This window comes from Struthio camelus, chromosome 2, assembly GCF_040807025.1.
Source record: "Struthio camelus isolate bStrCam1 chromosome 2, bStrCam1.hap1, whole genome shotgun sequence".
NCBI classification, from domain to species: domain Eukaryota; kingdom Metazoa; phylum Chordata; class Aves; order Struthioniformes; family Struthionidae; genus Struthio; species Struthio camelus.
The window spans coordinates 138,259,618-138,272,167 of NC_090943.1; the positions used below are offsets into that span (position 1 = coordinate 138,259,618).

General features: G+C 34.5%; 1 protein-coding gene across 5 annotated transcripts in view; it reads left to right on the forward strand.

The window, feature by feature from the left end:
* RB1CC1 (RB1 inducible coiled-coil 1) overlaps positions 1–8,105 on the forward strand; it is an 83,665-nt gene extending 75,560 nt beyond the window's left edge. For 3 of the 5 annotated variants that reach the window (XM_068932713.1, XM_068932715.1, XM_068932716.1), the window contains 4 exons: positions 2,516–2,574; positions 4,428–4,564; positions 5,772–5,842; positions 6,468–7,452. In XM_068932713.1, coding sequence (XP_068788814.1) covers positions 2,516–2,574; positions 4,428–4,564; positions 5,772–5,842; positions 6,468–6,545 — 345 coding nt within the window. In that variant the 3' untranslated portion in view covers positions 6,546–7,452. Of the gene's footprint in view, positions 1–2,515; positions 2,575–4,427; positions 4,565–5,771; positions 5,843–6,467 lie in introns of all 5 variants that reach the window. The other 2 variants (XM_068932714.1, XM_068932717.1) reach the window with 1 other exon arrangement.
* The last annotated feature ends 4,445 nt before the right edge of the window (positions 8,106–12,550 follow it).

Here is a 12,550-nt window from a genome sequence, read left to right on the forward strand (position 1 = left end):
CAAAAGGCTAATAAATCAAACAAAATGTACTTCAGCATGGCTTTTAAAGAAAAAATCGAAGACATTGGACAGTCTACCAAACATCTCTATACGTTTCTTCTGTTAAAGTTTAGATCTCTGTTATCTAACAGTAAAACTAAATAGAAGAATACCTGATGTTGTACAAGACAAATGCAAAAATCTTACTGTTGTTATGATTTATACCAAACCACGTAGGAGAAATTAGCAGGTCATTGGTGTCTAAACCAATTCAAAATTGGTTTCTAAAAGGGCATAAGAATAGGTTGGTTATCTTTTCAATTCCTTGTCTGTAAATTGGTCATTTCATAATGTTTGTCAATATTAGAACTGTCCTTCATTTCAGCTGTTTGTAGAATTTTCCTCTTGTTTCTAAAGCTAGATTTCTGAAACACGTTACTTGAAACTTTTCTTGGCTAATCTTCTTTTGCTTCCAACCTCTTAAGAGGTAACTTTCTTAGGGATACTCAGCGTTAAGATAGTGGAGCATATTTTAGTTCTCTTTCAAAACTGGAACAGAAGTTGAAGAAGAATTTGTCTTTCACAAGGAAACTGGCAGCTAGTGGTTCTCTGGATGTCTCTGTAACCAACAACAACAAAACTGAAGATAAATTCTTACTGTTTCTTGCCTCTTCCTCCTCTTTTCCCCCAGCCCTTCCCAATACACTTCTAAAACTGAAACGGACATGAACATTTAAATATAATTTTTGTGCATCAAAATTTAAATATATTAAATATATTTATTTGTATCCAGCTACTGAAAATAAGGAACCCAGAACACCTGTTCTGCATAATTTAAAAGAGATCTTTTAAGGCTGTTAAGTTTTGCAGCAAAATTTGTGGGTTACCTCTGAAAGCAATAAAAGACAAAAAGGAGCTGCTTCTAACACTAAGAATGGTGATACAGATTTTTTTTTTATTATTAGCTTATATGAACTATCGAAAAGGAAACTTTTCTGTTAAAGGCTACAAGAAATATATTCTGTGTAGATTTGTAAGTTTTTGCAAAGCTGAAAGTGGAAATATTGTTAACTATCTAATTTGTTCCATTCTGTTTCTTAAAGGTAAAAGTTTCTGAAAAATAGAGAAATCAAACTGGCTTGCATTTAATTTAAATTTAAAACTTATTCTAGTTTTAAAAAGTGTAAGAAAAACCTTAGTTTTAATATCTGAAGATAATTCAAACATTTTTGACAACAGTATAAGGAAATTGTACCTAGCTTTCTTGTTAGCTGCATCTTTTCCAAGAAAAAAAAGTACAGTGTGGATGAGTCAGATGTATCTCATCCACAAAAAAAAAAAAAATCTGAAGTTGGACTGCATAAAGAAAACTGATTGCTGAAAACATCATTAAAAGTCAAGAGCTTCTTCTGTTGTACTTAATTCAACTTGAACGCATTTTCTTAAACTGAAGATTAGTTTGGAGAAGTGATAAGAAAGAGTTGTGAATGTGCTTCAGCTCACATTAAGACAGGTTGATACTGTTTTCTGGAAAAAAGACTAACCCTAGGAAATCGACTATAGGTAACAATATTTGAGTTGCTGCTGAAAAATCATGTACTGAACTTGAAGTACAAATAATCTTGATTTGACTAGCATGTATAAATGGTCCAAGAAGTGGAAACCTTCCACCAAATCTTTATTTAGAGTTTCTGCAGGGTAATGGTAAATTATTTTTTGTAAAGAAGTTATCAAAGGGTAGCCAAGTGTATAAGTTTACATTGGATCAGCTTCTCCATCAACTTGTCCATGTGTGCTATATACTCTTTTGTAAATAAAACGTAGCTTTTTCATTTCTTAATATCACACCAAAGAAAGTGTATGCACTCATGTATTCTTTCCAGTTAAGCTAATATTTTGTAAATTTGCAGCTAGCTTATTCTGTTATAATTGGTTCATGTGCCAGCATTAGGGAAATTCAGTCAGATTTAAAGGCAAGTATCACATATATATGAGAGAGAAAAACGTGCAAAAACTTACATAATTGAGCCTTTGTTTGTCCAATGAATTTGACTCCAGTTTTGTTCTAGGGGGTCCTGCTCTATCTATTACAATAAGTTTAAGATTGTGGGACAGTCCACAGTAAAACTGAGAGACTGTATTGAGTTCAACAGCCAACAGTTTCAGTGTAATAAACGTATTTTACTCTCAGACTTTTAGTATGCCAATGGCTTCTGTGCTAGAATGCATAGTTATATCACTGGGTCTTGTATATGTTCAGAACAAATATTCAGTAGCGCTGATCTGGAATGCACTTCTTACTGTTACGTAATGAGGGAAAAATCAGTTACATGGTAAACTTCATAATCAAATGTAGTTATTAAAACAAAAAAAGTGAAGCTACAGAACAGGATGACAAAAAGGTATGCTTTTTTCTTGGGTACATGTAGGATCTGCAAGAATAAATGATTTATCTAAAACATATTGTTACCTTCAATATACACTTCATCATAGCTTGCCAGTATTTTATAGATTTTTCTTGTTTGTTGTTTTTTAGATGTCCCAAAGCATGTCATCAGTATCCTCAAGACATTCTGAAAAGATAGCAATCAGAGAGTAAGTACGTTTTAAATTTATATGTGAACAGATGATGGTTCTGTCCTCAGTAGTATGTTGTTAAAGAATGTCCCAATTCTGTTGTTGTACTATGTGAGGTTGACAGATCATCTCTAGTTTACCTTTCAGTTATTGAACCATCCCAGTTGAGCATAAATCCAATTTTACAAACATTAATTTAAAACAACAACAACAAAGTCAGCACCCTATGTGGGCCTTTCTTATATCTGTGGCTTTCTTGAATTTTGTGCCTTAACTGCCTTTCTTTACACTATAAATAAAGATAATACCTCATGAGATTGCCCCCAGTGGGTTTTTTTTCCATTTACTTTGTTTGTCTGTTGCCTTTCTGAAATCATATTACGAAAAAACAAAGAATGGTGTTCACCCTGAACACGTTTAGTGCTCAATTGTATTCCAATAGAAGCTGAAGCCTTCTGAAGTCTTCAAAATTTTTGGCTTACCTTGAGAGAATGAAATAAAATTATTCTATTAGATACTATCAAACTATTAGCAGATATGTGTGGAACTGTTTACTCAAACAGATACTCATGCAAAACAGTAACAGCTGTCTGTAGTTTCCTTAAGTCGTTTATCAGACTGAGATCTATAAAAGAATGGTGTGATTGCTTATATAGTGAATTGTGTAATAGCAAAAATGCTTTTGGAAAGAAAAAAGATGCAGATCATTCCCTTAATGTTTTCTGAATTATGTCAATTGTATTTTTATTGTAACAAGGACAATATGTGCAGAATCAGCTTTTTCTGTGAGCAGGTGAATATTATGGCAGATTTGCTAGTCTGGGTGAAAAATGAAAAAGTTCACCTGTCCAAAAGAGGTCTTTATGTGAGTCAGGATAGTCTGTAAGGGGAGAAAAGCTTGGCATATTGTTTATTTAATCTGACAGTGTAGTGAAGATGAGCTAAATTTCTCTAGATTTACATATTTATCCCTGACTCTGCATCTGCAGTGTCCTTTTATAAAAATGAGTTTTCCCTTTGCTTTGCCACTCCCCCACACACTACGCGTGTGCGTACGTGCGCGCATGCACACAAGCACGCACAGGCACACACATACGCAGACTGTGCATGTTCTAGAGCCCTCTCATGACCTGATGCTTGATTTGTGGTTATTTTGGATTTCATTTCATTCACGGGTAAAGAGGTTATTTCAAACACGTTTGTACCTTGAAACAGAAGTTGGAAGTAGAAAAAGGTCTTTGAATTCTGCTTCTGAATCTTGGCATAAGAACTTTGTGACTTGCCGTCCTGGTGTGAGGAGAAAAGGAGAGATTTTTGAAATTTTTCATACAGAGTCACCACAGTGGTTTCTTTGCTTTTAGCTCTCTGGTCAAAGATCACCTGAGTGCTTGATCCCTTCTTTGTCCTGTATGCTTTAAAATTCTAAGACTGAACACCTGTATAAGTGCTTTGCTGAAATTTGTGTGATCAAATTAACTTCTGTTTTAATCATCAATAGCATACTTATACCCTGCGTTACAGTGATCATTATCATAAGTATAGGTGAATATAAATTAATTTAAAATTGAAATCTTAGTATGTTGCTAGGTATTTCTTTTTGTTTCTATTTTAAAGCAAGACTGTCAATTCTTTTGGAAAAAATAATTTGAGCTGTGGGATCTAGAATAAACATTTTAAAAACATACTTTAAAAGGTAGGATTTCTTCTTGACATCAGAAAATATAAAATGTATATGAGTTAACATAATTAGAAATGCCTGTATTCCTGTAAAACTATGTCTCAGCCTGTGCAATACTTGGAAAAATACATAGTATGATTAATGTGGTGTTAAACTTCTGTGCTTTTTGAGCTAATTTCCTTGATTTCTCCAGTTTTCAGGTTGGCGATTTGGTTCTCATCATCTTGGATGAAAGGCATGACAACTATGTATTATTTACTGTTAGTCCAACCCTATATTTCTTGCACTCAGAATCTCTTGCTGCACTGGATCTCAAACCAGGTGAGTGTGGTAAGTGTCAGATTACTTCCAATTACTACGTCTTCATACAAATAATGCTCTTAAATTTCTAATGCTTAGTGAGTGATTTTATAAATAAGTGTATGGTAGATATAATAAGCCGTAATCCCTATAGGAAAAACTACGGAAGAGTTTACATAGAGATTTCCTGAATAGCTATTTGTTTTGATACTGAGCACTTTTCAAGGCAGAATTTTGTAAGTCAAAACTTTATATCGATAGTAATAACTTGTAAAAATAGGAAGAAAAATCTGCATCTGCAAATTAAGTTCTTTTTTAAAAAAGCCAGTTTTGTGCACAGACAGTATACATTAATGTATATCTATGCAGGCATGTGTCTCTCTCTCTCTCTCTCTCTATATATATATATACATATATATATGTATACAGAGGTCATGTAGCTTTTGTTGAACCGTTCTCCGTTGATGTAGTCAAAGTTCAGAAACATATTAAGCAAAAATTTTAGGAGAAATAGTTAGAAAATGTCGGTAAATAATTAAAAACTGAGAACCTCCAAAACCCAAAATTGCATACACAGAATGACAAAGCTTTTACTTTATATATGTAAACCAGTCGTAAGAAAAATAGACAACAGCTTTGAGACAGTAACTGAATAACTGAGTAAATGTAATCAGTCATATTTTACGTAGTTATGTATGCAATACTCCAAGGCCGTAGTTAAGACTATTATGTTTATTTCTGAGGTAGGAGTTCTTCCCATATGTTTTGCAGAGCACATACTGCGGATTCTTCAGCAGTCTCAAAATTCAGTTGGAGCTTGCTGCTCTTTTGGAGACTATATAGTTATTAAAAACTATTGGTATCATTCATTATAACTGAGTCTATGACAAGGTTTGTTGATTGACGCTAAGTTCTATTGGCAGCTTCTGGTGTGCAACACCGTGTGGAAACTTTTACTGCTAAGAAATGAAAATTTATATGATAATTCTTTTTGATATGTCTTAAACATTTCTGCAACAAGAATATCAAGTACAGAGGAAATACAGGCTTTTCAAAAAATACACTAGAAGTGAAGCATTCATTTGAAGTTATTTAAATAGTTATTTTAGTAAGCATATGTTTTAGTTCAAAACATTGAATATTTCTGCTTGTTTTTTTTCATTTCAAACGTGTAATATTTCAGTTTAACTAAGATAATTTTTCATCAAAATTAATCATAAATATACTGTCTCCTTAGCTTCAGGTGCATCTAGGAGACCTTGGGTGCTAGGAAAGGTGATGGAAAAGGAATATTGCCAGGCAAAAAAGGTAAGGATATAGGAGTGGAAAAAATGAGATTTAAAAAAAAAAAAGGGAAATCGGATTTAATATTTGTAACAACTGCAAGAAGTATACTCTCTTTTACAAGCGAGGGTACTGGGGGTTGACAGTTCTCTCAGGTTCTGCTGTTCCTGCTGTTTGCAGCTCAGTGAATAGCAAGAGAAGCGGAACTAGGAAAAAGACCAAGTGAGCAGTGGCTTGGGTGGGTCTGTCAGTACTACCAAGTAAAAGTGTGTGTCCTTTCTTCCTGTCTGACAAACCTTTCCTCTCCCTGTCTTTCTCTCCAGATACTAGCGAACATTTCTGATAACCCACAGCAATCATATTTCAATGACCTGTAGCCTGCAATTCCTAAAGTTCCTTTCAGTTCTTAGTAAGGTTTTTGGTATCGTTAAATGTCAGAATTTTACAGGAGTCTGAGGAAATGTTGAGGCATCAGTGGGGGACCAGAGGTGGTAATATTTTAATATGAGGAGGTACAGAGGAACCTCGCTAGACCCCACATCCAGCTCTGAAAAACCCAAAGGGTAGGAATCAGTTCCTGCTCAAAAATATAAAAATGAAAGTAGAGGAGTAAACCTACATTTCTAATTTTTTGTTTGTTTGTTTTTAGGCACAAAACAGATTTAAAGTTCCTTTGGGTACGAAATTCTACAGAGTGAAAGCAGTACCATGGAACAAGAAAGTATAACACAATAAAATCTTAGTTCATTCTGTCTCCATTCTTTTTTGGCTTGTCCTTCAGTGCTCATTCATTGCTCCAAGCACCAGGCCATCTTTTTATACTGAGGTCATGTGACAATATACTTCACTGATGTACTGCTTTTACTTTTTAACAGGTCACATTTTAGAAATGAGAATTTCATCAAAATCTCTGGCCCTAACTGTTCCAGTTTTTTTACCCAGATAACTTTAGGAGTGTGGACCAAATGAGTTCATTTTCTCAAAGGGCAGCCACATGAAACATGGCTTATTAGCCATGTTAATTGCCTGTTAAATATACATTAGCTTGTATTTAGATGTTAAATGTTAGTTACCATTATTACCAGCATATGTCCTTTGGTGAAATCATTATCAAAGTACTTGCACTCTTTAACAGATTCTTTATATGTGTAAAATTCATCAACTATTTAAAGAGGAGTGTTCATTGCATGCAGATAATCATATAATTTTTCTTCAACATGAGTTTGCCTCAGTAGATGAATAAAAATTACTACTGCAACTTGTTTCATTACATTGAAATGCTCTTTAATGTTAAAAAAAAAAAAAAGAGAACTTGTAATTTGATAGACTGATTTTGAAAATCAGTCTCAGTTAGATCTGCAATCTTCAGAAGCACTTTCGATGGATTGATCACACAGATTCTGAAGGGAAGACACCTGTGCAATTTGTTTGAAGTGAAGCACTTGATCTTCCCAGCAAAACAGAAATCTTGTATTAATCTGTTTAGAAAAATCATATTGATGAAATTGTATTTCATGGTTGAGTTTCAGGAAAAAACTCATTGTACATTAACCATACAAAAGTCATTTAAGTAACAAATTATTGTAATTGTAAAAGACATGTAGAATTTTAAAACAATAAAGATTTGAAACTCTATGTGTTTGAAGCATCTATGTGCCTTTTAGGTATTAGCTTTCTGTAATATACATTACATATAAATCTGTTGCAGCTTTTCTGACTACTGTAAAATTTCATTACGTAGAAATGGCTGTATTTTCATCAGGAGGCATTAATGTTCTGTAACATTCAGGAACTACAAGAATTACCTTGTAACAATAAAAAGGGATTTAAGCAGGCAGAAATTAATTTTGCCAGCTAATTAGACTGGCACGTAGCACTTTTCAAACTAATAATACTGAATGTAATTCAAAAAGGTAATCTATTCAATTTTCCTCTCTATCACGGTATAAAAATATGTACCCTAAATTTGTAACCAGTGTGAAGTGAAGTTCTGGATTAAGCAATGACCTTATATGTAGGAATCCCTCCGCAGAGTTGTTCAACTGTGATGTATCTTGAGTAGAAGAGAAGAGAAAGAAGTGATCACATGAAAATCTCAGTGTTTCTGCCCATATGTTGCAAATAATGCTCCTTCAGACTAACTGATCTACTTGACTACCCAGAAACTCCTGTGAATGCTTTATTTAAAATGTTTTGACATGATTCTAAGTTTCAAAATTTTTTAATTATGAAAGGCCTGGACTTGGAATTCCATTTTATCTTTGATAAACTAAAATAAATCTATGACAACTGAATTCTGGAAAACAGAATGTCATTTCATCAAGGCAGAGTCTTAATTGTTAGATTTGCTAGTAGATGTGCTGACTTTTTTAAAAATTACTGAGTGAAATATCTTACTGAAGAAAAAGGCACAGTATTACCATAGCTTAGTACTGTCAAGTATATAAATAGCATATGAATCTAGAAGAGATTTAAAGCAAAAAAAAAATCATGATACGGTATTTTTTTTTAATTATTGACTTTTTGGCCTTCAACTAAATAGGAATTCAGATCTGTCTGAAGTACTGAGTCAGTCTCATTCATTTAATCAGTTGAGACGCAAGTGGTTTAAGGACATGCACACATAGCACTATTCATTCCTTCTAATACGTGGAGTGTTTAGTAGCCTGGATATCTTTTAGTCCACTGACAAAACTTTTCCAGGCTTGGATGATCTCCCTACTGCTCTGAATATTATTTATCTTTCAGGGACTAATTATCTCCCATAGCCACCAGGCTTGGCCAAGTTGCAGAGCCACAGAGTTCTTCCATTTCTGGGAGGACAGTCACTCCTTCAGTAGCAGCAATGAATCTGCATAGTAGCGTGCAATCCAGCACTACAGCATAAGACTTCACTCTGCTGAGTAGCCTACTTCCAGGATAAGTAAAAGGTCCTCCTGAATTTTCTTCACAGAGGGAAAGATAAGGTTTTGGAGTTCTTCCAGACTGGCTAAAACGACAGACTCAGTTATAGCCTTACAGAAACATGCACCCACTGAGAGAGTGTGGACATACTCCTTTCAGGGCACATAAAAATTAGATGGTTTTCAGGTACTCTAATCTCATTAAGCACTGAGGTATGTGTCTTGCTATTCTTTATGGATTACATCGGGAAGGTCGTTGCAGGCTCTGGGATGGTCCTTCTGAAAGCTTCACTGCTTCTGCCATGAAAAAATTGATGTTGGTGAGGAGGTGAGTGCAGAACTCTATGCTTAGAAATGAGGTTAGGAATTTGTTCATCTTTCCATCTTTGAAAAATCTGAGCTGTCATTTGAAAACAGTCTAAGGTTGTTGCTGGACAGATTTAAACTTTTATATAGACAGTAGTGGGGATGATACCTTGTGCTGTGAAAGTTGATTTCCTTCTGATTTCTGTCTTAAAAGAGATGAAAACATGACTGGTGTCTGTATAACTCAGAAGCACATGAGCAGCAGGTGCGTGTGAACTTGTAAAGCACCTAAGTTGTTTAAAGTAATGTACTGTAATGCAAACCACAAGGGGAGAAAAAGTCCTTCTCTGCTGATATCTGCCACTTAAAAGAATACCAGGATGTATCTGTTATTGTTACATGACATCATACTTTCAGAATATAAATAACCAGCAATGACTTCGGTTTTTAGGAATATTTGTCATGTGCTTCATTTTATAATCTTTATGTGTATTCAAAATGGAAATTCTGTCAAACAAACTCCTAACATATTCAGTAATGATTCTGAACAGTCATTGAAAAAAATTTAGTTTACATACTTTTTGCATGTCACAGCCTTACTAGTTCTTGAAACTATGCTTGTTATGTACCACCTATGTGTTTCATCTTGCTCTATAACAATAAAACTTCATACATAGCTATATAATTTGGATAAACAGTGTATGCAGAAGGGGATGGGAAGGGGGAGGACAGACCTGAGGTTTGTTTGTTTTTTGTGAAGTTGCATGTTGTAGACTTACTGCTTACCAAAAATCCCTCTACTACTAATCCCTCTGCTACTGCTAATACGTGTCTTATTCAGGAAGCCTGGCTTTAAGAATAGTGTCATGTTTTTGAAGTACAAAAAGGAACTTGAGTGGAGGAGGACATTGAAAGCCAACTTTATCCTGTATACCCAATGGAAAAAATTTAACAATTTTAAAGGGGTTTTTGAGCGTTCTTGGAAAGCTATGTCCATTGGAATCCTCTGAAAAGTATATGGGTTTTTGCACAACTCTGCTACCTTAGTTCTCGAGTTAGGAGCTCATTCTGTTAGAATTCAGTCATGGTTCATCTGAGTCTTAAGATGGCCTGTGAGTAGGACCAATGAAGTACACGTACCTCAAACACGTTTCCCTAAATATAGTAGTCGTTACATGTGTGGCATAGCAGGACAGAGAAGTCTGCTCTTCTATTTGGCAAAATTCTTTGCCTTCTTACAGTGTAAATTTTCTTTGTCACCTAATATGCCACCCTTCCTTGTTTGTGGAGTTTTAACTAGAAGTTGTCTATAAACAGTTATAGCAGAAGTAGAATAGTACTTCATAGCACTTATTTATTCTTATAACTTTTCACCTAAGTTGTAATGCAAGGAATTCTTTCTTAGTGCCAAATCAGTAAGTTTGGAAAAAGTGTGTTCACCACAAGAACTATTACTTTCTCCAGGCACAGTTGGCTATTAAACTTCACTGAGATATCTCAGTGCTGCATTTTAAGGTCACTGATGTTTTTGTATCACTTTGCAAGCCATTCTGCAGTCCTAAAGCAGTGATGATAAATTATAAATGATAAACAGTTGCTTCCTTTAGCTCTCATTGTAATTAGATCACTCATATTGACATCCCCATATAGTACATAGAGTACGGCAAAGTCTAGCCCCAGTGTTCCAGTTACGTACTCCCTAAGAATTCAGTTTAAGTAGTGTCAGAATTATGGTAACTTTTTTGCTGAAATCTTGAGGTTACATCTACTTGGCATACAAATAATTTTTTTTTCCCTATGTTATGAAGCCTAGCTTGGAATTGATGGGTACAAATTTGAGGAATTCTTAGATTTTTCTACTTTTTCTCAAAAAAAAAAAATCATTATCTTAAATGAATGCTAGCTTTTAACATACTTTCATTATGAAATGCTTTTTTGAATTATAAATAAAAAATTTGACTGGCTGAAAAACTAGCATTATTTCTATGTCTGTTCCCAGCAAACTCAGTTCATTGTTCTATATGCAGATTAATTCCATTTCATAGTTGTAATACAAAGTTCCCAGACATGAACTTGTGGTAAATCCCTGCACTGCTAAATAGTTTTTTCACATTTTTGTCTTAATTCTGTGAAACTGATTGCAGGTGGCAGCCTTACTTTTCTTTACCTAACTTTTGCTTGTTGAACTTAAGTTTGCCTTTTGCCTATTTATCTTGAGGCTTTTCTTAAGCCTCACGTTTAAGAGAGATTTTCACTGTCTCTTGTACTTAAGCAAAACTGAGTGAGGAGCGGATTCTTCTGCAGTGGGAGTCCTACAACTATGTTACCACATGATCAGGAACTTGTGCAGTTCACCAAGGGGTGTTAAGGGAAAAGCGTTGTCAACACGTGTTTATGTGGAGTAAGAAAGTTTCTGCTCAAGTCTTTCCACATAAGAGGTACCTAACCTAAACAGATATATATATATATGCTTATATTCACTCCTGCTTTAATAAATGCTTTGAGTGATGCTGACCTACATGTAGTCGAAGATGCTATGTTTTGGTTCTATTTAGTTGTGTAGGGAACACTAAAGGTCCAGGAAAATCCAGAAAATAACTTTTCACAAGGGTTTTTCATTGAAGATTAGCTACAAGACTAGGACCAATCTGTTTCTGTTAGTTTAACACTTGGGAGCTCATTGGTTCTGTAGTCGCTGTAAGATAGATATCAAGGAAGAATAAATAAAATATTCTAGAAATCTTTAATACTTTGAAGAAGAGCAGTCAGCCTATATTAATTGAAGCAGTTGAAATGTACTTGTGAGCACTATTAAAATGTCTGATGTAATTGCCGTGGTAATCAGAAGATTGCTGAGCTCTGCCTCTCGCAGGAGGCTAGTCAGCATTCATTATGCCTCTTTATTTCTCTTGTGGATGATTGAATGTGTTTTCAGCACATGGGTTAAAATAGCAGAAAAAGCTTATAATGAATATTGAACTCAAAGAAGTTCCTGATACTGTTGTCGAAAACTGATTATTTTTTTTATTTCAGAAAAGAGCTATATTTTGTGCGGAGTATGTACAGTCTACTCTAAACACATACACAGAAGTATTTGGTTTGAATTGAAATCAACTGCCTAAAATCCACTGAACTCTATCTGTCTACTTTTAAAAAGGCTCTACCTTGGAAATAACCTTTTTTTGGTGCATAATAAGCTTTCCTGAATCAGATGGAAGCAATTGTATAAAGGGAAAGAGGTTGTACCTATAAGTGTATTTAATCAACCAAATGGCTAAGCAGTAAAATACCCCTTTTTAGTGTTGGCCCTTGAACTACTCACTGTATTTTTAATCCTTATGTTTGTAGTTCTTAAGTGTAAGTGATCTTTTCTAAGCATGGATAATTTGTGAGAGATATGATGCATGCAGCTAAATAACCTTCTGTAGACATTCTAGCAGTAATGTACTGCTAAGCTGGTAAGAATTTCCAAACTACATTAAGGTGTAAATGCACATACAGTAATATGCTTGATTTGTGGCTG